This window comes from Podarcis melisellensis (assembly GCF_964234715.1).
Source record: "Podarcis melisellensis genome assembly, chromosome: 4".
Classification (NCBI taxonomy): Eukaryota; Metazoa; Chordata; class Lepidosauria; order Squamata; family Lacertidae; genus Podarcis; species Podarcis melisellensis.
In genome coordinates, this window is record NC_138531.1 from 63,875,865 (window position 1) to 63,903,195 (window position 27,331).

The following is a 27,331-nucleotide window of genomic DNA, read 5'->3' on the forward strand; positions in this document are numbered from 1 at the left end:
GTGGCTATTTCCTAGCCACTCTGGGCAGCTCCCAACAGAACACTAAAAACAGAATACAGTGGCACCTCTGGTTACGAACTTAATTCGTTCCGGAGGTCTGTTCTTAACCTGAAACTGTTCTTAACCTTAGGTACCACTTTAGCTAATGGGGCCTCTCGCTGCCACCGCACGATTTCTGTTCTCATCCTGAGGCAAAGTTCTTAACCTGAGGTACTACATCCAGGTTAGTGGAGTCTGTAACCCAAAGTGTTGTAATCCGAGGAACCACTGTAAAACTTCAAACATTAAAAACTTCCCTAGGCTAGGCTGAGAAATGCTGACCAACCCAGCTTTATGGAGTTCATGACTGAGTGAGGCAAAGCTAGACAGTATGTGGGAGATCTATGGTCAGAAACTCTCACTCCCCTGCTTTTCTTCTTATTACTAATTAACAGCCTGACGTAGCCCCTTTGAAGATTGGGGAAGTGATTCTAAAGAACGAGGTTTTACTCTTTTCCTGATCTGAACTACTTCCCCAAAGCTGCTATTAGCTAGAGAGAGGAAAAAGACTAGCACAGCTTCTTCCTTCGTTCTTGTTTGTGAAAAGCCACCTTGCCACTTCTATTCAAGGACTTATTTCCATGTCGCTGCAAAATCTGGGGAGGAATGAGAAAGCTTGCAGTGCTATGGAGCAAATGGCAGCCCTGCAAAAGATGGTAGTTAAGCCATTCCACATCCACATGGAAATAGCTTGAGAAGTGCACAGCCAAGTTGTGTGTCCCATCCCTCACATCTCAAATATAGTCTCTCCTGCCTTGATTTTCAATCTGAGTTTCTGGCAAATGATCTCATAGTTCACTTTGCATAAATCAACAGTGTCTGTTCAGCGGTAGTGTACTGGCAAATTCAGAAGTGCAGGGTCCCTTCATGATAGTGTGGTATAGTGGTTAAGAGTGCTGAACTAGTGCTGGGGAGACCTAGGTTCAAATCCCCACTCAGCTATGAAGCTCACCTTTTTATTTAACTTTTTCTAAAAAAAGTGTACCATCCTTCATCTGGAGATCTCAGGGTGGTTCACAATATTAAAATACAAAATACATAATAAAAACAAGAAAAAACCCACAAACCAATAACCGTCCCCCTCCCCACATCCTCCTTTAAACACATTAAAAATGTTAATCAGCCAAAGGCTTGATTGAAGAGAAATGTTTTTGCCTGGTGCCTAGAGGTGTATAATGAAGGCGCCAGCCAAACCTCCCTAGGGAGAACATTCCACAAACAGGAAGCCACCTCCGAAAAGGCCTGTTCCTGAGTTGCTGTGCTCTGAACCTTTCAAGGAGGCACACAAAGAAGGGCCTTAGATGGTAATCACAGGATCTGGGTAGGTTCATATGTAGAGAAGTAGTCCTTAAGGTGTTTTGGTCCTGGCCTTGGGCCTAATGTATTTCACAGGGCTGAAATAAATAGTCACAGCCATGTTCCTATACAGCCTAAGATTATACAGTATGCAATATACAATAATTACACAATAATCTTATACGTGCTGCAGAAATAGTAACAGGTTTTTGATCCTCTGCAACCCTGGATCACTGCTATACAGGCCTGTACTCACTGGGAGGCAGTGAGAGAAAAATTCATATGCTGCAGAATGCTATATTAATTACAGTACTGGTTGTGTCTCCTGAGTATGGCGTGTGTGTATTGTAGATATTGGAAACTGGTGCTGCATAGTATTCCTCATTACCTTCCTCACTGAGCTTATAGATGGGGAAGAAGAAAAAAACAGCATGACACTAAAACAAATTTGCAGATGCTGCGTAAGGAAGAGGGACCAATACCAGACATGGAAGAATTACCGGTAACTCAGGAAATCAAACTATGTGGCATTATTGTGCTGGATAGGAAAGAGGAGGCAGAATGTTAAAAAAGGAGACAAAACCCTAAATTTATCTTCAGTGAAGGGAATTAATCTGCTATGTTCTAAAACTCATCTTTAAATGATCCTTTGGATTAAAAAAGAAAAACCTACTTTGATGGCTGAATTAATACTGAAATTCGATTTTTTTAAAAAGCACTGTGACAACAAAGAACCTGGGCAACTGACAGATGTTCTGCCCTACATGATATAACAAGCAATGAACTACTTGTATTTTGTTTCTATCACAAATGTGTTTTAGGCTGGTGAGAAAGGTTATAAACTTAAGGATTTATTTTACTGATCTGTTCCAATTATTGCAATTTGCCCATTGGCTAGTTATATGTTGGGAAGCTCAGGCAGGAGGCTTTTCTTGTTTTCTTTTCCATTCAGGATAAGAGCATGAAAGATTGACTTTGCTCAGTGATGAAAACTACGGTAACTTTAAGTACAACTGCTGCTGACAGTGGGTATCACTGGACATGATGGAACTTCTTTTGGATCAAACGTGCATAGGACTGCATCACATATTTACCCTTAGTACAGTTAAAAGAACCTTGCTTTAAGTTCCTCAACAGAATTTGGAGCAAGTTTGCACTGTAGTCTCCAGTAGCAGTGCTTTTTAAATATAGCTGGAAGCGTTAAATCTTACTAGCTTTGCCTTGATAGGCTTCGTCAGAGGGGAGGAATACATACAGAAGTGGACGTATATCGTTCCGCTTTTTTTTTTAAAAAAAGCCAGAGCAAATAAATCGTCTGCAAAAATAGACAGGGCTCTTGAGCCTCAACAGCCGTGCAAAAAAGGGAATTTCCGCTTGTCGTGCCCCAATATAAATATCTTGCCGCCACGCTCTTTTTAAAACCCCAAATCCTTTCCACTCCATCGACAATAGGGGCAGAGGAGGTGCAACAGAGTATGCACGGCGCTAACTGCAAAGCAGCTGGTCAGGATTGCGCACGCGCAGTGGCGGCAATCCAACACCTCCCTCCCCTAACCCACTGGCCGAAGGGCGGGTGAACAGAAATGCTTTCCAGCCGGGGAGTTCCCTGCGCTGCGTCCTCCAAGGCGCCAGGGCGGCGCGCTCCTCCTTGGCCCACTTCCGGCACAGCTAAGTCCTCGAGGGAAGGTCCTGGGAAGCGGCTTCTGGGGGAGAGCGCTCGGCTGTTTGGCGATGGAGCCGCCGCTGGCGCCGCCGCAGGGACCGGTCCGAGTCTCGGCTGCCTCTTCTCCCGCGCTGGCCGCGGGGCAGCCCAGGGTTTTGAGTAGGCCGGAGCCGCCCGGCTCGGGCTCGGGCTGGGAGCGGGTCCGGGAGCTCTTCCGGCGAGAGTAAGCCCGAGGGTTTTGTTTTGCAAGAATGCGAGGGTGTCCCGGGAAGCGGCAGGCGCCCCCGTCTCCTTGCAGCCAGGCGGGGCGGGCGCGGGGCTGGCAAAAGCTCTGCTGAAAGCCTCCTCGCGTGCCGGGTTGCGTTGTCTCGAGCCTCACAGGGGCACTTTCAGCCTCTCTTGATAATGTGGCTTCGTTTAACGCTGGCGTTGCATGGTGGGGGGTTCGGGATTTCTGAAACGTGAAGGGGGCTTTTTATGTCCTGAAGACTTGAGTTCTCATCCAAGCATTTTCTCTCGCAGCGAGCTAAATCGGTATCCTGAAGAAACGGTCAATATCATCAAAGCAACGTTTTGCGGGGGCATTGTCGGCATGGTCTATGGCGGGGTACCCGGTTTTATAAACGCCAAGAGACGGTACATTGAGCAGAGCCAAGGGGAGGTTTTCCACAATCGCTTGGATGCTGCGGTACGGACAGATTCCTGGCATGGTAGAGCACACATCAAATCAGTCTTCTCAATAATGCCGTTACACACATCTCCTTAAGTGAGCACACTAGGAGCGCTACGGACACTTGTCACTTTCACTTCAAAAAGGTGGTTGTAGAGCTTGGGAAGGGCAACCAAAACTATCAAGAAGCTGGGGCAACTCACCTGAGAGAAATGTTACGATGTTATGGGCTTTTTAGTTTAGAGAAAGTGCAGGGCGTGATAAAGGTGTGTACTTGGTATGGAAAAACTGATTACAGTAGATGCAAGTTTTTCCCTTTTCATATAATGCTAGAACCTTTGATCATCTGATGAAGCTGAATGCTGGAATATTTAGGACAAAAGGAAGTGCTCCTTCACACACCACATAGTTAAGGATGGGATTTGCTGCCATAAGATATAGTAGTAGCTGCCAGGTTATGCGGCTTTACAAGGGGATTATTCTGTCAATGGCTACTAGTCATGTTGGCTGCATACTGCCTCCAGTCTTGTGAGTTGGTGTACCTGTGAATAGCAGGAACATACTGTGGAACATGTAGGAATGTGCCATTGTGCTTATGTTCTGCCTGCGGGCTTTCCATAAAGATTGGGTTGGCCACTGTAACAACATGAAACTGAGTTAGTTCTTAGTATGAGCTTTCGTGTGCATGCACACTTCTTCAGATACTTCTTCGTATCTGAAGAAGTGTGCATGCACACGAAAGCTCATACCAAGAACTAACTTAGTTGGTCTTTAAGGTGCTACTGGAAGGAATTTTTTTTGTTTTGACTATGGCAGACCAACACGGCTACCTATCTGTAACTGGAACATGAAACTGGACTTCATGGGGCTAGATTGAGGATCACAGCCAGCATTTCCATATTGCCTGGGTTAATAGTCTGGATAATATCACTGAAGGCAACTAAAATGTTTAGTTCTGAGATGAGCACTGAAAAATCCAGAAATAAAAAAGCAGGTTATGTGCATGTACAAATGAGCTGAGTAGTCCATAGTTTTGTCAACAGTAAAGCCTGCTGAATTGTTTCTGGTGCAAGGGTCTAGTCCAGAATCCAGACTATAAAGGTGCAGGTGGGGATGTGCATGCAGAAGCAAAATAAATAACTAAATTGTGTGAAATGGGAGATACTGGACTTCTTTGATTCTTTCTGCTTCTAAGCAAATATTTTAGCCCCTATATAAGATACCTTACTAGTAGACCTCCTTTTCTCATTAACCTCAGGAATGGTACATATAAAATGTCATTTGGGGCGTAATAAAAATTGGTAGTGTGGCCTGACAATGTCTTTAAACTTTTGTAACTTTCTTGATAGCGAACTGCACATCGTGCAGCAACCAGGGGCTTCATCCGTTACGGTTGGCGTTGGGGCTGGAGAGTTGCTGCCTTTGTGGCAATATTCAAGTGAGTATGCTTATTCTTGGTTGGAGGAGGCAGTTAATGTACAATAACTGTTCTAAAATGTTACCATTGTCATATCTGTGAGCAGTTAACTTGCAAGATGAGACAGTTTAAATAGAACCTCTCCTTGTGTCCTTTCCTTCTGACCATCATCACCATCAGATGGTATAGAGTCTTGTAAAAACAGCTTATCTACCCCCAGCCAATCATTGGGACTTGCATAAGGCAAACCAACCATTTCTGTTCTATCAAAAAAAGCTATGTTGGCATATTGAGAGCTGTGGTTGCTTCTCCTCAGAAGGTCTATAGTCATTCTGTAACATCATAGCAGACCAGCTAATAAGAACTCTCAGGCGACTGGTGAAAAACTGTCTATTTTTCTATCTGGGGTGGGACCAGGGTCTGACTGCGGTGCTCTGGGCCTACATTCAACCCTTATGACCCTCCTCAGACCATAATCCCTCCCAAGCTTTTTCCTTGGTTGGAATGTATGAATGTTTCCTGGACAGAGGATGGGAGAGGGTATGTAGAGAAAACTTGCATGTATGGAATGTAGCCTATTAGTGTCCTGTTAGTCATTGTATATTTTTAAGCTGTAATGACTGTTTTATATAAGATCCAGGGATAGGCTTTATTTTACTTATTTTTTTAGTCTGTCATTTATAATTAAAACTCCAATTATTTAAAACTCTTACCTCAGGTAATTGCAATTGTCCTTGAACTTGAAATGGCATACTGTACTCAGTATCCAAATTACAGCCTGCTTTGTACATTATTTTTTCCTCTAGTTTCCATTAGTAGAAAAAAACATGCATGCTATCACTTGTGAAGTATGTGTTTCACGTTTTGCCATAAATATATGGATCGGGAAGTGTATATTTTTCCAGTATGTTGTATGTAAACTTTGTCCTGTGTAGAAAAGGTCACATGTGAAATGATTCTAAATACTCACCGTATCGTCTAAAATGGGAAGAGTTAGCAAAATTTTTAGTCAAGAACCAGAGGCCACTGTTTGGACCACCAGAAATAAAAGTCTTTTTCTTTCATTGGGCAGTTTTCCTTATTAATCCTTGTTTTTCTCACAGCACAGTGAGCACTGCTATGTCTGCATACCGTGATAAAAATGCCCTCAGTCACTTTGCAGTTGCAGGAGGTGAGGCGATGATATTTGAATGTTCTGTTTTGAATGAGGCAGAAAAGTTGATTAGAGAAAATTAGTTTCAGAGCTCAAGAGTCCTGCTTCTTGGTCTATTAATCTTCACTTTTTGACCTCGATCAAATTCAAAAATACGTTTTGTTACTTAAAATGATTTTTTTTTTAACCAGGCAGATCTTTGGGATTGGCATTTCTGTCCTGCTGATTTCAGGAAAACTCATTTCCAAATGTGTATGCTTATGATGACAGCATTAATATTGTGCAAGCTATAGTGGTTCTTTGGTGAAAGGTTCTTAAAGGATTATAATATTAGAGGATTAGTAAATAATTTAGGCTACAATTCTATTCCCAGTTACTTGGTAGTAAGTTCCCCTGAACTCAAGGGGACTTACTTCTGAGTAGATATGTAAAGGATTGTGCTGTCAGTCATGTTAAATATGAATGGAGAATTGAGAAGCCAGTAAAGGAGAGGCATCTTCTCAGTTTCTCATTCATTGTCAGATTTTGCTACTAAATTAATCTTATATTGAGAGAAGCCATTTTTTTGCTAGCTCTGAAAAGTGCTATAAGTGGATACTAATTTGTATTTTTGTACATGCAGAAATTAAATCTTATAATTAAAAACACTTAAAAGAGAAACTTAATCCCTGCCCTAATTTTTCTGTCAGAGTAAGCTGTCTGCTGTGAAACTGCTATAGTTCTCTGACATAAAAATGGCCCTACTGAACCGACACATCCATATTTTTAAATATATATAATAACTGAAAAAAAATCTAAAGGAAACAGTTCACCATATCCTGCTTTGTAATCTCCTTCGGTTTCAGCTGAGTTTGTACTGAGTCCTACATAAACCTCGCTGAAATTATTGGAGGCTGCAATTGTCAACCTCTTGCAGATTCCGCTTGGCATCTTGTCCGTCTGTTTTTTTGCAGACCCATTTTTGTAAAGCTATCATGACAACACAAAAGGACAATCTAATTCTCTTCCTAGATATCTTTGGTCAGTACGTAAGAAATTAATTATGTGGGACAGGTCTTTGTTTTATCAACATCTTTTCTCTTTTGTGAAAGCCCCAGAGCTGACCCATTTTAATGCATTTCTGCATATTATTGAAACTAGTTGGCCACAGCTGCTTATGCCTGACAAATGACTGGTAGATTATTTCCCCCATAGGTGGTAATTGGTATGATTCCTTGCAGCACTCAGCTATTGTAATTTGGTACCTCTTTACGCTGGTCCTTGACACTTGAGATGTACATTTTTAGGATCCTTTATTGTAACTTGTTTTAATTGGGTTTTCATGTTGCTTTTTAAATTGTTGTGAGCTACCCTGGGACGTTAGAATGAAGTGTGGGTAATAAATCAATGAATAATGATAGTAAGCATAAGCAAAAACCTATAAAATCAGTTGAAACTTTGAAGACAGACTGGTTTCTAAGTTGTGCTGACAACATAGACTTCTCATATTGTGTTCTAAAATGAAATAGACATTACAGTTGCTGCAGCATACACTTTTAAGTGCGGACGTAACAAACACGTGCACAAGTTTTTTTAAGATATGCGTACGGTGCCTGTACATATTTGCTGTAGGAAATACTGATGGTCCCCTCCCCCCCCAAATTATAATATTTGGAGCTGCCTGTAGCTGAATCTTTAGTGTGTAGTCCTGGAGCAGAGTCCAGTTTTACAGGACAGGACAGGAAAAGGGGAGGCAGAAGGAATGACAAAAAAGCTTTTTCATTGTAGCTGAGACTTCTTGCAAATCTCTTCTGTGTGGTCTGATTCTATTGTTCTTCTTATTTCTAGGTTGTACAGGAGCCTTGTTCAGAATGCACTTGGGCTTGAGAGGTTTGGTTGGCGGGAGCCTTTTTGGGACGTTGTTGGGGTAGGTTGCTCATAGATGTACAGTACATGTACACACAGATGCACCAGGAACCAGAAGTGCTTCCTTTTGTTAGGTGTGATAGTCTGCAGGTGTCATTACAAGGCAGTTTTTGAATCTTGACAGGATTTCCTGCAAACTTCCTTCTAGCCTTAGACCTCGTCTGTTTTCTCTCTTACTGCAGAAGGTGGCTATTTTTCTTCCAATTTCCCACTTAGTTTTTCTGCATTCTTCTTAAACAGAAATGGATTTTTATTTGCCTGTCTACTAATGTTTAAATGGGTAGAGGTGCTGATTTAAAAAAAACAAAAAACACACAAATATATTGATTGCTGTGGTGGGTCAATTGTTAATTTGGAGGATCCATTGTCCTTTTGTTCTCAGCCAGCTTTTTCAGCCCATCATTTCTTTTCTTCTTGGAGGTGGGTGGGAGTAAATGTTTGGTAGACATAGGGTCAACATTTAGGGAATCAGTTTAATGGAGAAGACCCACACAGAATTATGTTTTCTAATTATAAGAACAAAACAATAACAGTTAAAAATGATGGCTTCCCTTTCCAGATTTGGGACACTTTTCTTCACCTCTACTACATCAATAGTTTTGATGTGTGCTGCATGCTGGGTATGGGCAGTAATGTTTAATTTAAAAAAGACTAAAGGAAGATGGAATGTTCTCTATTTGTGTTTGACAGTAGAATTGAGCTCCTATTTTGCTACTGCTTTTAAAAAAGCCTTCAATCAATCTTTATTGTGGTCAAAGACCAGACAGCAGAATTAACAACAGCCACACATACTATAGCTTTAAAAAAGAAAATGGATGAATAGGAGAAGGCACAGAGGCAACTACTGGCAGAGTGACTGGTCCCCCATTGTTCATAAGTAAGAAAGTGCTCCTGTGTCATCATCTTGCAGTGTACCTGCTGGAGCATTACTGATGTCAATGCAAAAATTTGCTGGCGAAACCTTGATCGAGAGAAGAAAACGAGAGCAATGGGAGCTGTATGAACAGAAGCTGGCAGAATGGTAAGGAACCAGTGCTGTTGGGTTTTAATTATTAACTCTACTACTGAGCCAGGGTGGATCTGCTCTTCCTCTAGGAGTGCTACACAATGATTCTAGCCATCTTCCACTAGTGATGTGATATGATGCTCTTGACACTGACCATCAGTCATCTTTTGCTCGTTTTGAATTTTCAACTTTTGCATTTTCTGGAGCTTTTGCTGATATGGAATTGGTAGTTCCATAAAAATCCATATACTGTTGGTGTAATGGGCCCGTGGCTTGATTTTAGCATTATTTGTAAAATCCTCTCAAAATCTATGGCAATTGACAAATGGCACACTAGCAACAATGGCATTTTCTGGGTATCTTGTGACCTCAAGGGTGGGCTATAGCCATTTTTCTAGCCACCCAGTCCTATTTCCTAAAGTGGCTAACAATATAGGTAATTTTAAACAATGAAGGAGCATAGGAGAAATCTATTTCTTCCCGATGTTTGGACTACAACACCCATCAGCCTGAGGTAGCATTGCCTAATGGTCAGGGATGATGGGAGCAATAATCCAGCAACATCTGGAGTGCCCTAGATTGGAGTAGACTATTCTAGCACCAAGTTAATAATGCTTTATGGAGCATTCTAATTTATTAAAAAGCTTAATTCACTCCCACTTGGTTGTATTTCACGTAGTATTTCCCAGGCCCTTCCCTACATAGTTTCTGTATTAGTTTTCTCCCCTCTTACACTGGTTTTAAAGTTATAACCTGAATAAAAATACAAGAGGGGAAGAACATTTTACAATTATGAACAGCCTTCTAGAGCTGTTTCCAGATGAAAATTTTATCCTATAATTTTAATATATTTCCCATATATTCATTGTCCAGGTTGTTCATTCACTTTTCTGTGTGAACTGATCAGTTTGTCCTATGCTAACTGCAGGCATGTGGGCAATGGCAGATACAATGTAGGTGAAAAAGCCCTTTATAGCATGTCATTGAGCCCTATTGAAAGTGTTTCCAGGATGTATGAAGGGAAGAAAGGGTTGTCTATAAGCAAAAAATAGTTGTCATGTGGAGGATTGTGTGAAAAAATAGTCTCTGTTTGAAACAATTCATTATAGACCGTTAATGATTTGTCAGTGGTAAATGGATTGGCTTCAGCCTACAATGTTTGTTTTTAAAAATATTTTTTTATTAAAGATTTCTTATTGTACAAAACTATGTGCGTTATTTCTTTTTTCAAGTTGTGTTTTCTACAGTTTGGTTTCATTTGTTGTGAGACATTGGTGTTACATACAATGTTAGGTTAGGAAGAAAAGAGGGGAAATGGTGAGTGTGGTGGGGTAGTTACGTTTCTATTCTTCTACTTAGTGTATGTATGGGGTTTTGGGTCAGCGTCACTTGTCTGGGTTCTCTTACTATTCGCTCGTTGTGTTTCCTTGGTGGTGAGAGAGGTTGGGGTTGGCCTAGAGTGTGGTTGGTTTTCTTTGGGTGGTTGTAGTGAGATTTGTTTTTGTGAGTGAGCGGTGTGTGTGTGTGTGTGTGTGTGTGTATTTTTGAATCAGGTTAGCCAGATTGATTTGTATGCTGTTGGTGGATTCTTGTCATTGTCTTGTTGGGCTGTGTATGTGATAAAGGGGAGCCATACTGGGGTGAAGGCATCTTCTTCTATTTGTCCCTGTGTCAGTTTCAGTTTATTGGTTAGTTTTTCTAATCAGTTTCAGCCTCCAGTGTTAATGGTGATATAAGCACATGAGGTGCAGTTTTGTTTTCCTCTCAGAAGTACAACCATGTTCTTTTTTCTTTTTCTTTTTAGGAGGACCAGGCTCAGCGTCACTGAAAACATCTCAAAGGAAATGGATGATGTACTTCAGGAAGGAGCTTCTCCCAGATCATGACTGAAAACAAATGTTTTTAGTATTGCACACTGGAACTCTTAACAAGTGGTGTTAAAAGTTTTTCTTGTGGCCTGTTGCTCAGTACACAATGGACTCTCTTGAAGAGCTCCTAGGTTTTGTCAGATAAACCAGGAACATGGAAAGTTCAGCTTCAGTTGATGACTAGCTCCCTCTTTAGTTAGGAGAGGAATAAGCTTGAATTACTTCTCTGGATAGAGAAAATACAAAATTCACTTTTTGGGGATATGCTCTAAGGGATAACATGGGTGTATTCCGAAGATCTCCAGGGTAAGTTGATGGGTTGAACGGTGGAGTAAATCTAAAACAATAAATAAAAATAATTATTATTTTGAATGTTCATTGCTATATGAATTCTTGGGTTTGGTGCCACTCCTCTTTTGAATACAGTATTATAAATCTTAATTTACCTTTGACCTTACTACATACCAGGAGACATAGGTGCTGGGGGGAGCTAGGGCTCCCCCAATATTTCCTAATAAAGCGCTGCCCCCCAAGGTCTGCGGCAGCCATGTGTGCATGCTCATGTCACGTGTGCAAGCTGTGGGGCTTCCACACAACACGTCAGCAAAAATGTTCTGCCATTACAATATAAAACAGCATTGACTAGCTTTGGTATGTTTCACTTGGAAGGAGTTCCCTTGGAATAAATGAGAAAATAACGGTGATATTGCAGTGTCCTGCCTCCCTGCCCCTGATGTTCCATGTCCCCAACAGCCATTACTGGGCTGCTCTTTATTAATATACAGTAACCATAAAACATAAACAAAATTAATTAGTAAATTCAACAATAAAATCTACATCCTCCTTACAACTGCAGCAAGTTAAGTTTCCTGTGGGTTTTAACAGGATACTACCAGTATATTTTTTTTATTGGGTTGTTAAAATGTTCTGTGCCTGTGTGTTTTGTTGAGAATTGTGAAGCTGCACATGCTTTGACTATTTGTTGCTGGTGGTTGTAGTATTTGTATACTGATTTCCCCCCTGTGAGCTCAAGGCTGTGTGCATTGTCTTCCACTTCCCCATTTTTATTTTCACAACTGCCCTGTGAAGTAAGAAATGCTGAGAGCTGGTAGTTTAGACACTGAAGTTGTGAAACTACACATACTTAAGAACATTTTCTGCTTTTTATTTACAGTGGTGCCTCGCAAGACGAAATTAATTCGTTCCGCAAGTCTTTTCGTCTTGCGAAGCACGGTTTCCCATAGGAATGCATTAAAAATCAATTAATGCGTTCCTATGGAAACCGCCTTCAGACCAGGTCCGGGGACAGTCTGTCCCCCGACCTCTTCTGAAGGCTGGCGGGGGGCAAAAGTCTTTGCTCCCCCCTGCCTGCCTTCCCGGGAGAGCGGAAAAGGCAGCGCTGCCTTCCCTTTCGTCTTGCGGGTTTTTCGTCTTGCGAGGCATTCGTCTTGCGGGGCACCACTGTATTGGGGTTGACAAACATTTTTTGTTTTGCCATTTTGCTGTAAGTATGAAGACTATGAAATGTAGTAGTTAAAGCATTGTATTACATGATCTGTGATACAAATATGTATCTTGCTTTTCTACTCAGGAGCCCAAGGTTGTATACATTATCCTCTCCTTCCCTCTTTTATCTTGGCCTTGCCTACCTCGCAGGGCTGTGCAGAGTTAATAAGCAGCAGGTCTCTCCAATAGATTTTGGGGGGTGTGCAGGGGCCTTACATCACATGCAGTGTACCAGGCCCTGGAAAAGAAAAACCCTGTTGGCATCCTTGCGTACAATCCCAACTCAGTTGGCACATTCATGCCCAATATACCAAAGTTTGTCCTAAAATAGTGGCATTTCCTGCAGTATAAGTGGTACAGAAAAATCGAGGTGTGAGGCTGCTCAGTCACCCAGCTCATCGGGCAGAGCCTGTTGGTCCCTGCGGAATAAAGGAAGGAGTCCAGCCACCAACCGGAGCAAATAGCTGTAGACCAAAGTTTATTGTGCAGCAGGTTCAAAGCGGAATGGGGTGACAATGACTTTTAAAACTTTCCCACTATATCCAGAATACAGTTCGTACAGCATCATTATTGCTACATCACTGACATGTTACAAAAGGGGAGGGGTAGACAGGGGTTACACTAGTTTAACCTTGGCAAACATGTCCAGACAAGTCCTTGGTACAAGATTAGCATAAGCAGACGTGTCAGGACAAGACCCAGGTATAAGATTAGCATAGGCAGACACCTCTGAGTCCTACCGCCCAAAGTACAATAGAACTTTCTTTGCATGTCTGGACTCCTTGGCAAGTCTGGTGATGGGATTAGGCTTTCCTTGGCCAACAATCAGCTCAGCAGTTGTCACCTCTGGTCACTTTCTGGGGTAGGAGGTGCGTATACATGTCCTCATGCTTGGGGAAGTGGCAGGGAAGAGAGTCGTTTTTCCAAGGGCAAAATAGTGTTGAAATGGCGGAAACTGGCAAAGGAGTTGATTTTATATGATTGTTCAAGCTAGGTAACTTCCCTGAGCTGTCAAGTCGAAAGGATACATTTATGCATTATATTTGTAACAACTTTAAAGATGTGCCCCCCCCCCGTAATTTCTGTAACAATAAGCATACTTGAAATCACAAGTTGCCTTCTGCCCTAAGGGTGGAATGTCTTTGAAAAGGTGGTTTTGATGTAGTGAAAACGTGTGGCAATTGTTCTGAAAAGGGGTTTTTGGCCCCACCTATTTGGGTACCGTGGTACTTCTGGTTGCGAACTTAATCCATTCCGGTTCGTAACCGGAAACCGCTCATAACATGAGGTGAGCTTTCGCTAATGGCGCCTCTTGGTGCTGCTGTGCCACTGGAGCGCAATTTCCGCTTGCATCCCAGGGCAAAGGTCACAACAAGGGACATCTACTTCTGGGTCAGCAGAGCGCGTAACCCGAAGGATTCGTAAGGAAGACGGTACGTAACATGAGGTACCACTGTACATGGTAGCTATAATATGTCACTGTAACCATTGTATCTTGGCTTTCTTTAGTGCTGGAATTCAGTTGTGTACAGAGGTTCTCGGGAAGTCTCTGTCCAAGCTCTGATGAGACTATGACCTGCTCAGTTTCTGTAAGGATTACCAGAAATAACCACAAAATATTTGGGCTTTCTTTTCCTTCCATCATTCCGATGAAACCGTTACCTAGTAGAATACACATATTTAATGAGACAAGTGATCCATTTGCCACAAACATCATTGGGGAGGAAAGGAGTAGGATGAAAGCCACAAACCATAATTGGTTTGTGTAAATTGTGGTTGAGTTTTTATGACTTATTGTTCATGTCTTTGCTCTCTTCAGGCACTCTATTTTGCCCATAAGAAAATGAGAATAAAAGGCCTGTTAAATGCAATAAAAGAAAAAAATCCAAAATAATCCAGTTCACTTACTGCACTGGCTCATTTATTAAAAGCCTGAGTCTATATAAGCATACATTTCATTAAATGGAATAACCAAGCACAAGTGTGTTTTATATTTGAAGTGCAAAAAAGACAAAAGTTTAACTTTGTTTTATTGGTATAATTGTATAAAAATAGTTTAAAAACAACAGCCACCATCTCAGGCTGAGGGGACACACACGCGCGCGCACACACACACACACACACACACACACAGTATATAAGGATGATTTGCTGAAAAGCTAATGCTAAAATATAACTTGGCATAATTACAGATTTAACCTAGTTTACAGTCAAGAATAAAGTGAAAATAGGAGACAGCAATGCTTGGATACATTTTGCACAGCTGAGAAATACATTGTTTGGGAAGCCTGCAGAAAAGCTGGGCTGCTTTAAACAGACAGGACTGATAACATGTTACAGTCCCTATTGTGATATGAAAGGTTTACAAATAAGCAGACACCCTAAAAACCTGTCCATGTCCTTTGTTAATCACCTTAGAGACAAACTTTAATGTGGCAGGGAGAGTTTCTGGTAGAGTGTGAAACTTGGGTCTGCTTTCTTCAATGGTTGGGTTAACTCTCGGTTTAATGGTGGTTTAGAGCCTGTTTACATGACAAACTGAGTGAGTTAGAAGATAAACTGAGTTAACCCCTGACTCTTGGGCATTTTCTTCCTCCATTGAATGCCATGGAAGAATCCTGCTTAAGAGTAAGTGTGCTTATAGTATTGAAATCCTGATGCTCAGATAGGCATATATCCCGTTAAAGCTTATACATACCGCTAAATCTTATTACAGCAGTAGCAAATGAATATTTAAAAATACTCATATGGCCAATAAATAGTTCTTGCTACCCCTACATTTACATAGAGGGCCCATAGCAACAAGTATAATAAAGCTATAAGCATGCCAGGCTTATTTTCTGGTAAATAAAATTAGGGATGAGAGGTGATAAATTATGTGCAAGCCACAATTTAAGTTGAAGGAGAGTTTCCAAAATGAGAAAACATTCTTTACCCTACATAGCAGGCAATAATACTGTTCCTGGGTATGGCTTCTACAGTTGCAGAACCATACTAGTACCTTCCATTCTGTTGCAAACTGCATGTGCGTGGATGGCAAATAATGGCGAGAACATCTCACCCTTACACTGAATACACCCCTAACTGAGGATTTTATTACAACGCGAGTGAGAGCTAGTTTAGCAAAGATCAACGGGCTCTGCAGCTGGGGACAAGTGGTCCAGTCTACCACGCATCCCATGTGGTGCCCCCAATTAGTTTTGGGTGCTGGGATGCCAATACCTCATAAAAGGAGCGTTTGCTTTCCTTGGTGTTGTTTTGGAGATAGAGCTTTGCCAAAGCATTGCTCCCTTTTTCACTTGAAACGGGTGCTGCTTTGCTGGTGGAGTTGCTCACAAGTCACAAGGAAGAGGTGGTTTCACGCAGTAAGATGGCTGGAGATGTCCAAGCCAGTGGATCTGTCCCAGTGGGAGTGTGGGAAGCACTCTTTGGTTTGAAATGAACTTCACTGTAAAATTTCTGCTTATGAAGAACGATGATTCATTTCCCCTTCCAAATCAGGCAGTTGTCTAGAAGATGTATGTAGCTGTCTGATCATCTGGTGGTGGGGTTACTTGTAAAAAAATGCTGTTGAGGTGGAACAGTCAGTATGGTGGGTAGTGCTTTTAACCCTTACCCCTCCCGCCATTTTTCTGAGCAATGCTTCTATCACACTTGGAAAGAGAGAGGTATGCCCTGTGTTGTTGTGAAGAGCGATGCACTCCAGGTTCTGGGATCCAGGGTGATTATGTCCATTTCACCAGAGCAGAATGTTGAAAATCAAACGCCACTGCCCAGGTTTCTCTATGGTCAGGCACATGCTGCTTCCGTTGTCCCGTTGGAAAGCTGCTGCGATGACATTTCACTTGTTGCCACTGGCTGGTGAGATGTCACAGGCTCTGAAACGTCAATCAGTTCAGCAACAATGAACAGAAAATCTTTACCAACGTGACTAAGAATTTAAAAAATATGTCAAAGAGTGGGGTTGGGGAGAATTCCCATTAGTCATGAGGGTGGAATATGGGTCAAAAAGTCAATAAAGAAGAACAAAACAAAGGCTAAGAGGCTATGACCAGTCAAGGTCACCCAGTGAGCTTCATAGCTGAGTGGGGATTTGAACTCTAGTCTCCCATGTCTTGGGATGCGGGTGGCGCTGTGCGTTAAACCACAGAGCCTAGGACTTGCCGATCAGAAGATCAGCGGTTTGAATCCCCGCGACGGGGTGAGCAACCCCCTTGCTTGGTCCCTGCTCCTGCCAACCTAGCAGTTCGAAGGCACGTCAAAGTGTAAGTAGATAAATAGGTACTGCTCCGGCGGAAAGGTAAACAACGTTTCCGTGCGCTGCTCTGGTTCACCAGAAGCGGCTTAGTCATGCTGGCCACATGACCCAGAAGCTGTAGGCCGGCTCCCTCAGCCAATAAAGTGAGATGAGCGCCACAACCCCAGAGTAGGTTACGACTGGACCTAATGGTCAGGGGTCCCTTTACCTTTACCTTACTCCCATGTCTTAATCCAGGGGTGGGGTACTTTTGGCCTTGCAGATGTCGCTAAACTACAAATCCCACCATACCAGGCCATTGGCCATGCTTGCTGGAGCTGAGGAGAGTTGTAGTTCAGCAACATCTGCAGAGGCAAAGGTTCCCCACCCCTATCCTAATCCAACACTCTAACCCATGAGTTGGCAAACTAAGGCCCGGGGGCTGGATCCGGCCCAATTGCCTTCTGGATCCGGCCCACGGATGGTCCAGGAATCGCTATGTGGATCAGTATGGGATCGTTCAGGCTGTACCATTCCCCCCCACACACCATGGTGGCGCCTCCTCCCTCCTCCCTCCTAGCTTCTCCCTGCCCTGCCTAGAGGAGGAAGGGGGCTGGGCTTTGTTGAGCTGTGGTTGGCTGAGCACCATTTTAAGCAGCCCCTCTCTGGAGCCAGCCCTTTCATGTCACTCATTGTCCCTCCGCTGCCACCGCCAGCCCCTGCCGCTCTCAAGGCACAGGTAAGCGACCACCAGTGTTGTGGAGAAGGGAGAGGAGAGTCAGGGGGGGTTTCTCCAAAATATAGTCCGGCCCCCCACAAGGTCTGAGGAACAGGACTGGCCCCCTGCAGAAAAAGTTTGCTGACCTCTGCTCTAACCACTACACCACTCAGAACTAGCACTTTGAATTGTTCTCAGAAGTGCAGATGAGCAAACACGGCCTGTCAGCAGACAGAGTAGCAGAGTTCGGTAATAGCCAAAGCTTTGGAAGTTTGGGACTTATTCCACTTTGCAACTAATTTTAAGACTGCAAAGGAGTCTAAATACAAAGTACTTTCTGAGTTTGTATTTAGATTGTAAGTCTGCAGTCACATACGTTACCTTCCACAGGCCGAACTATTTGAAACAGCATCTCTTATAAATAAAATAAATAAAAATAATTTTAAACTTCATCTCTATTATCCTGCAGTATGCGTTGCTTTCCATAATACTATTGCAGTGGTTCCCACTAGTGCATCACATCCATGTATGCTCTGAAGAATTCATTTATAGTTGAAGAATACATTTAACCAATCCCTGATTTTTTTCAAATAAAACTGGTGCAAATTGAAATGTTTCATGGTCATTTGGTTCTGGGCTGGTAGTTGAAAATACCACTTTGTGTATATCACTAGCTCCATTGGCCTAACATTATGAAAACTGGAACTGTCTTCTTGCCTGCCTGCATACATTAGAAGAACCAGCTACTAGAATTGCCCTTTCATTCACCAAAAGGGGAACCTGAAGAGAACAAATGTAACTTGCAGCCAGAGGCATTTTTAACAGGCAGTTGCCCTGAAGAACAAACTCACTGACCCCCCAACTCCCCTCTTTCAAAGGTCAGGTTTGATTCTCAAGATTGCGTGCTAGGGGTGTGGGGAAATTCTTTTACATATTTATTTACATTGTGGAATATAGGCTAGGGAAGTTGGCGCGTTCTTAAGAAGCAGAGGGTATAAAGTTTTCAGAGTGTGGCTTCACTCCCTTTTACGAAGCTGCAGCACTAAGCTTAAGGAAGCTGGAGGCAACATTTTCTCAGGAAAAATGTTTGCAGACTCACAACTCAGCCACGTAACCTGGAAAAGGACATGGTCCAGCACTATGGCTCCAGGTGAATATTGGGGCTCATTCACACTTGTTTCCCAATGCACATACATTTCAGTTTGCCTTGGGATGATGGCTGCTCTCTTTCCCCCCCACTTAGTGTTATTTTTTTGCTGAGCTGAAATATTCCTGGTTTGGGAGGGATTGTGTGTTGTTGTTTTTTAAAGTATGATTTTAGCTTGTTGCTTTTAGTCCTGTAAACCTCTTACTATATTTTTTATGAATTCGTGGGCAGCACGCCAGGGAAAGGGCCCATTGCACTAGTGGGACTAGAAATATTGTTAAATAAATAGGATTGCATCCAATGCTGGCCTTACTCAAAGTAGACCCACTGAAATTAATGAATATGATGAACGTGGACTCATTAATTTCAGTGGGCCTAGTCTGTATTGAACTTAGCTGGATACAACCCATAAAAAGCAAACATTCATTTCCTAACATGGCTACAGTTTAAGTTGAGCATGTAATAAACCTAAGGATCTGCTTGCAATCTTTGGCCACAGCCCTGGAACATGTAAACTATGAGCAATGGTTTGTTTCCAGTGGTAACCTAAGGCTTTATGAAAAGATACCTATTGCATTTATATACTGCCTTTCTTCTTGGTGGTGTGCATGGTTCTTCTACCCCTATTATTCTGGTAACAAGCCTGTGAGATAGGCTAGGCTAAGAGACAACTGATTAGAAGTCTTGACAGCTAAGTGGGTCTCTGAACCTGGGTCTCTGAATTCCTAGCAGGGCTCTCAACCACACTACAGTTTCCTAAATTGGTTGGTCACAAAGGCATCAGAACTTACTGCGGTGGTGGCATCGGAGGAATGTTGGCACTATCACGAGAGCAAGGACGAGGATAACAATGGAAGCCACTATGAAACCATGCGGAGGAGGCGGTGGAGATGAATTGGGGCACTTCCCTATTGCTGAAACGAGAGAATTGAAGATAAATCCGTGACTGCACTGATGAGCCCAAGGGGCACATGAGAAGCAATACTGTGGGGCACTGAGTGTCACTGATCTGAGTGGAGCACTCCAACATTAAGTTAGTTTTCCTTTCTCCTGTTTAAACTTGAAACCCGCCTACATACGGAAATCATGGCCATTGCTTAATGTCTTACATTTCCCTCCATCTACTTGATAATATTGTAGGGATAAACAAATGGATACCACATTCCAAGCTGAGGCACAGGAATATTTGCTGCCTGCTTGCACACACACACACACACACACACACACACACACACAAACACACACACAAACACACACAGAGGAACATACAAATAATCCAAGACAGTGACTCGGTTTTGCATTTCTCACTGGTTCAGCTAAATAGTTACAATGCTATCTATATTTTTTGCTAGTGTTTCTGGTACTGTTCAAGATGGAATCCATGAAAAAGCAGAAATGTCCCATTAGTTGACCAAATATTTTCAGCTGTGATGCTAAACTTCTATAGGAAATTATAATAATAATGATGATGATGATGATGATGATGATGAAGTTTGGAAAGATACAGTGTCTTCCTAACAACACACAGCTATTTTAGATCCAGAAATAAAGACTCGCCAAATTGGTCGATCATCATTTGTAGATCTCCCTATATGGAACGAATCTCATTTGAAAAATTCTGAGGTTTAGTCCTCAGAATGGCTTCTGAATGGCTATATTTCACAAATGAGAAACACTGTCTCAATGTATGATTGAGGGAACTTACACAAGAGGTGGTCGGTGGACACTTGGAAACCTGCATAATGTATTTGACATTGGACCAAGATATCTTCAGACACGTTTTGCTGTAAGTTGCCAGTAATATTAAAACTTTCAGTGTAGTTGTCCTTTATGGAGGTATAGGAACACCGCACTGTCTCATTATTGACCAACCAAGACATCGTAGCCTCTGGATAGCCTCCATGAGAAGAACACATCAGTGTCAACTGAGCTGGGCCACAGGGATTATGTGATACATGTATGACAGGCTTCCTATAGTCAGCTAGAGGGAGGAAAAGACAGTAAGATCACAAGTTACACTTGTACATATTGAGATGTCAAACAATGTTATTGGCACTATGCTTAAGGATTGTTTTTCTACAGAACCATCAAATTTAATCTGACTTGCACTGGAACAGCAGAGTGCTCTTTAGGAAATCCCATTCATTTCAATGGGAAACATTCGTGGAGGTTCCTGTCATGGCTTGTAATCTAAATGGTGCTATATTACTAAGAATTCTAAATTGCTTTCTATGGTAAGAGTTCTTATTATAACGGGTTAATAACATCCTTTCTCTCAAATTCACATTCCCCTCATAGCAACGTTGAGTAATGTTGGACCCAAGAGACTATATGTTTGCTTGTTTGTGTCTGTTAATTATTAGCATTTAAGTTAAATAAAATAACACTAAACAAATTCAAAAGCATTTATATATTTATAATTAACACTTTTACTTGAATGAGTAATAATATATTATTCTGGAATGAATGTTACTGTACTATTAATATCTTATTGTTATTTCTACCCCTGTCTTTTATAATTCATGAAGACTGTGTTTACACCAAATGTTGTGGTATTTAGATTTTATGTTTATTTCATATATGATGCCTTCTGAGGGCTTGACCCTAAAAGGAGGCATAAAATAATACTCTGCTGCTCGTTGTCATAGCACCTAAAGGGATACAGTATTTTTTGCTCTATAAGACTCACTTTTTCCCTCCTAAAAAGTAAGGGGAAATGTGTGTGCGTCTTATGGAGCGAATGCAGGTTGCGCAGCTATCCTAGAATATTCTGAGATTCAGAATTATTTTTTCTTGTTTTCCTCCTCCAAAAACTAGGTGCGTCTTGTGGTCTGGTGCGTCTTATAGAGCGAAAAATATGGTATGTTTTTAGGATAACTTAAGCAATATTTTGCGGGACGCGGGTGGCGCTGTGGGTTAAACCACAGAGCCTAGGACTTGCCGATCAGAATGTCGGCGGTTCGAATCCCCGCAACGGGGTGAGCTCCCGTTGCTCCGTCCCTGCTCCTGCCAACCTAGCAGTTCAAAAGCACGTCAAAGTGCAAGTAGATAAATAGGTACCGCTCCGGCGGGAAGGTAAATGGCATTTCCGTGTGCTGCTCTGGTTTGCCAGAAGTGGCTTAGTCATGATGGCCACATGACCCGGAAGTTGTATGCCGGCTCCCTCGGCCAGTAAAGCGAGATGAGCGCTGCAACCCCAGAGTCAGCCACGACTGAACCTAATGGTCAGGGGTCCCTTTACCTTTACTTTAAGCAATATTTAGCAGCAATAATATTGAGTGGACAGAGCTGAGCTGGGTCAGTGGATGGAGTCTGGAACGTAACTGGGAAGCACAGGACCGCTAGTCACCAATGCTTGTGAAAGTGTGTTTCATTTCCTATTTTCAAAAGAAGTTCTCAGCTTCCAGTTGTCAGCTGTCTTGGAAGGGCTGCACAAAACGCTTTGGCAATCCTAGGCCTGGGGTTTGGGAAGCACTTGTGGGGAGATAAGGATTTGGCCCACTGGGCCAAAATGTTCCCCTGTCCCTGCTGTAAGGCCTATGGCATGTCTAAGTAGAAAGCAGCAGTGGCTCCTGGGAAGGAGACCAACCGTAAGTGGAGCCAGAGTCAATGACAGGCAGAGCATGCTAATTTCACCCCCAATCTCTCCCCCCGCCCCCACTAAATTCTATTTGGGCAACACTGAGACTAAGGAGGAGGAAGCTTGCAGGCAATGCCACCCATTGGGCTGGTTGTAAAGAAACAGGGAAGTTGGAGCTGGCTGAGGAGAGATAGGTTGGTGGAGCAGTGCTCTATTTGCCCAGGAAACCAGCCTCCGCTGGTAGAAAAGTGACTCAAAATGAACAGCCCCTGTCTAACACAAATGAATAGGACCCTTAAGCATTGCTTGGGTACTTAAAATCCTGTTTTGCTAGACAAGCACTTACCTGACACTGATAAATGTACCCATTTATCACCTTTGTGTTCTTCCTCCAGTAATATGATACACCTATATTTGCCTTGATCGGACACATTCACACTGGAGATCCAAAGTGTAAGAGTCTTCTCATCCATCTTTGTCCTGTTCTGGAATTGTATGTCTTTTACGGTGTTTTCTTCGCCGTTGCTGTAAGCTATCACAACCAGGTCAGATATACCAGGGCCTACGTATTTCTGCCAGTAGATCCTGTAAGATGCCAGGGGCCGTTGCATTTTGTAGTTGCAAGGGAGTGTGGCTACACCCCCTATTTTGGCTGTTACCGGGACAGGGTCTGGGGAGGAAGAAAACAAGAAACAGGATCTCGTGAAACAGATGCTTGTTCTTCAAGTCCTTCCTCACATCTCTGCGTTGAAACAATACTTTGCAAAAAGGGATGGGAGATTCAGATATGCAACACACACTGGCCACCAGTCATTAATGAAACAAGGATTTCTGAAGGAGTTCAACCTACTATTAATTCCACAATCAGTTTCCATTAGTAGTGCAATAAATTTCCCCATACTCTCCCACAAATATACCTGTCTTTGACTTGTCAATGACTGTTTGCAGCCTCCATTATTTCTGCTTTCTGTTTCTCCTTCTGTCCCATTTCCCCGATTGCATGATCCCAGAATACCAGAAATTAAATGGTGAGCATGATGATGCCACAACATGGCACAGTTTTCATATGTGATCACCTCCAAATGGGTCATTTCAGTGTGAGGAAGCTGGAGTAGCTCAGTTGGTAGACCATGGTAGGGCATAATCTCAGGGTTGAGGGATCAAGCACCACGTTGAGCAAAGGTTTCCTGCATTGCTATATGGTCTTTGTGGTACCTTCCAACTCTATGACTTTTTAGCACATTTGCCCTCATTCTGAATGGGGCAGGTAGGGGGGAGAGAGCAACACAAAGCATGGAAGAGATCTAAGTAAGAGTAACTGGGATTACAATATGGAATGAGTAAAGAGGGAAGCACTTTGTCACCTTTTAGCATAGTTCTCTGAAAAATTGCCAAGAGAGGGGTGTATTTTCATGGGGGAGGCGAGAGAACGTTTTTTCAAAGCACACACTCTTCAGCTTAGTCCTACTTAGGAGAAAAAGCAGTTATGAGGGGATTTATTGGCTGAATCATACTTGTCTGGATGAAGGATAAAGAGAGGTGTATGAGTCAGCCTATTGTATAAAGTCAGTAGTTAACTTTGTTATTGTTCTGCTCGCTTTTGCCTCCAGCCTTACCCACCACTAGAATGCGGCTCCCAAAAGGTTATCCAGAGGGAATGAAAAAGCTTCCCCAACCCTGGTTTGAGTCCACGGAATGTTATTCATGTAATATCTGTGAATTGCAAACCAGAGCTCTATACATCAAAACTGGTCACATGCATCTATTCCATTGTTCTATTCCGGTTAGCCTTTTCTCCTTGAACTATTGGTTTGCATGCTTGTAGGCATTTTCCCTGCTGTCAGGACTGTTGTTGTTCTTGATTTTTTTTTAAAAAAACTTCCCTAAAATAAATGAATCCAGGCTAATGTACCTGTGTCCCCACGCCCCCCATCTTCAGTTGTGATTTGTGTATTGTAAGGGGTTGGACTAAATGACCACTGGGGTCTCTTCCAACTCTACAATTCTATGATTCTATGTACATATATCATGAAATAATTTGGTACAGGCTGTGAATAAAAGGGACGGAATCTTTTGACAAAATTACGGAGGATCTGGGGTTATATATGTAGAGAGTGGATCTAGATTTATATAATTTAATCTCTTTAATAACTATAATAGAAAGGCAGGGTGGAAATGATTGGCAATAAATAAGTTAATAACAGTTTTCATATACCAAAGCCTAATATAGGTTTATGAGTTGAAACCACAGGAATAACTTGGTAGCATTTAATTATTTATGGAATTTATGTAGTGCCCAATTAGCCACATCGCCTGGGTGGTTCACAAATTTAAAAACAATAAAATACAACTACTATTTCCCCCCCAAAAAACCCCCACAAAATCATAAAAATAGTATATAAAAATGGCATAGAAATCATCATAAAGCCATCATGAGGCAGCATAAGATGACGACCAATAAAAACAGCACTAAAACCCAGCCAAGGGGGAAAACAAAATACTTCAAGGAACTAAAATGTACTAGAACCATAGGTACTAAGAGAACATCATTTGCTAAAATGCAGCTGGGCTATGTTTAGAGTAAATACAGCAGAATTTGGCAACTGAAAATTGTTTGTAGAAAGGATCTGTCAAGATAGAGATTATATAGAACTTTCCCTACCATTAGACAGAGGGAAGTGGCTGCCTCAGGTTGTGAATTTGGGGTGTGATAAAAGTTCAGCAAACGGTTCTTTATATAATTTATCATTGCTGTGTGTTTTTTGCTGCCAGGAAGAAGGTGCCAAAATAATTTGCCTCAGGTGTGAAAATAATTTGTTCAGTCTCAGGTGCCAAAATAATTTGTCTAGCATATCTCCTGTACTTGGGTTATTTCCAAAATCCAGGGGCAATTTCTGACATTTATGGTCTGGATTTCACCTTGAGGCCTCAGTCCTGTCAGCATAGGCTGCAATTCTTACAGGGGAGCAGCACAATGGTACTGTGATTGGTGCCCAGCTGTGCCTTGGGACCTCTGAGAAGAAGGCATGTGTGGTTGCCAGTCCATTTCTGTTTTAAATTCTGTATTTGGTTTTTTGCTTTACTTCTTATTATGGTTTAAACTTTTTATTCTAAAACTGCAGAGAATTTTTGTTGCTGGGTAGCATATAAATGCTGTGAAGAAGAAGAAGAAGAAGAAGAAGAAGAAGAAGAAGAAGAAGAAGAAGAAGAAGAAGAAGAAGAAGAAGAGTAGTAGTTTGGATTTGATATCCCGCTTTATCACTACCCGAAGGAGTCTCAAAGCGGTTAACATTCCCCGCTCCTCCACATGCAGCTGCTGGGTGGCCTTGGGCCAGTCACGCTTCTTTGAAGTCTCTCAGCCCCACTCACCTCACAGAGTGTTTGTTGTGGGGGAGGAAGGGAAAGGAGAATGTTAGCCGCTTTGAGACTCCTTAAAGGGAGTGAAAGGCGGGATATCAAATCCAAACTCTTCTTCTACCAGAAAGAGACCATGGGTGTGTGGATGTCAGAGACACAACTTGTTGTGACTTGCCTAAGGAGCTTTCTGGTTGGCAGGCTAATTTTCCCCCTCTGCCCAGAAAAGCAGAACAAAAACCTGTGCAGGACAGCCGTGAGCAAGCACACAGTTGCTGGAATTTTTTTTGCTAATGTCATACCTACCTTTGTCTTGCATAACACCTAGGAAACTGCAAGTAGAATATGCTTACAGGACATAACAGTTGTAGACAAGAGGAACTATGCTGCCCACAAACATTCAGCAAGTTCAGTTAATTCACAGTGGAGGTGTGCTGTTGCAACAAAGCAAAAATGAAAACGAATCTGGAAACTGGAATAGACAATATACTAAATAGTCCCTGTAACTGGCCTGTGTGGGAGGCACCTCTCATTCAGCATGTGATCCTGATGAAATCGAAGGTACCAGCACCAAAACCCTGTGCATAATTTTTCTCACTGTCTCAGTGAGAGGGACTAATCTTGTTCTCTTTTCCTGCCAGTACAAAAAAATGGGCTCAGTAACTCTAATTCAAGGTCTAGCTACAGCTGCTTTACATATTATGTCACAGAAAACTGATTTTCTGCTGCATGGACAGGCAAAATGTTTGGTACCTGCATATGTACATTCTCAAATATACATTTGTTGCTTGGACACATCATATTTATATATGTACAGCAATTTGGATGGGATCCCCATGTATAACGATGTATATCTATTTTTTAAACACTCAAATATTTACACACCCCTCTTGAATTAGGTACAAGCCTTCTCTAAATTTGTTCTGTATGATTAAATGCCACACAATCAGATGTGCATCTCCTCATTTGTTTCGCTGATCGATGATGTTCTCACCAATGGAGCAACCACACATGTGGTTGGTTTTTGTAGAGACCTACTTTCCTGACATTCCTCCCTTGAGATTGTTAAATCATTTCCACATTTATTAATTACATTTTTATCCCACACTTTTCTATGAAGATTGGGGGCTTGTACACAGCCCCCCGCTTATTCTCACAATATTCCTAAGAGGTAGGCTACGCTGAGAGAAAAAACTGGCTTAAGGTGATCTTTGCAGCCAAGTGGGGATTTGAACTCGTCTCCTCAGTCTAAGGTCCAACATTTTGGCTACTGTTCCATACTGATCTTGACATGCGCTTCTCTTATTTTTCCATTGCGGTGAATACTAAAAAGGTCATGGCGTTCCTGGCATCACAAATTATTGTGATACTACAAGATGGCCTTACTAGATCCACTTAATTCCTGATGTAGATCGTCCTTATTCCCTAACGGGGGCGGGGACAAAACCATTTGAGGTTTTTCCTCAGTCACCTTGCAGGGAGACATAATATGTTGTCATTATCCAGCATGGTTTTAGGTTTTAGTTTTCAGCCAGGGAATCCCCTATGACCCGTGAACTTGTGACATTTAAATGAGTAAGAAAAGAAAGCAGAAGCCCCAGCCTACAGCAGAAAGAAGTTTGGCTTTTCAGTTCCAGATCTGGCATTTCTAGTGAATTCACTCATTCCACAAAGATTTATGAACCATGGTTTTGTACAGACTCACTCAGAAAGCAAGGAATTCTAGTTTTTAAAAATATATTATATATACAGTGGTACCTTGGGTTACATAC

General features: G+C 42.1%; 2 protein-coding genes across 3 annotated transcripts in view; one reads left to right on the plus strand and one right to left on the minus strand.

Moving 5' to 3' along the window:
- Positions 1-3,003: 3,003 nt before the first annotated feature.
- On the plus strand, positions 3,004-11,382 carry TIMMDC1 (translocase of inner mitochondrial membrane domain containing 1). Its single transcript, XM_081908833.1, has 7 exons — positions 3,004-3,221; positions 3,521-3,686; positions 5,018-5,106; positions 6,189-6,256; positions 8,066-8,144; positions 9,054-9,164; positions 10,954-11,382. Exons 1-7 carry the CDS (start codon positions 3,067-3,069, stop codon positions 11,033-11,035), a joined length of 750 nt encoding a protein of 249 aa, XP_081764959.1. The 5' UTR covers positions 3,004-3,066; the 3' UTR covers positions 11,036-11,382.
- A 4,683-nt stretch (positions 11,383-16,065) lies between these two features.
- The window catches only part of CD80 (CD80 molecule), a 35,198-nt gene continuing 23,932 nt past the window's right edge, over positions 16,066-27,331 (minus strand). For both annotated transcript variants that reach the window (XM_081907912.1, XM_081907911.1), the window contains 4 exons: positions 22,552-22,875; positions 20,331-20,606; positions 19,417-19,539; positions 16,066-16,401 (listed from right to left, as the gene is read on the minus strand). In XM_081907912.1, coding sequence (XP_081764038.1) covers positions 16,313-16,401; positions 19,417-19,539; positions 20,331-20,606; positions 22,552-22,875 — 812 coding nt within the window. In that variant the 3' untranslated portion in view covers positions 16,066-16,312. The remainder of the gene's footprint in view (positions 16,402-19,416; positions 19,540-20,330; positions 20,607-22,551; positions 22,876-27,331) is intronic.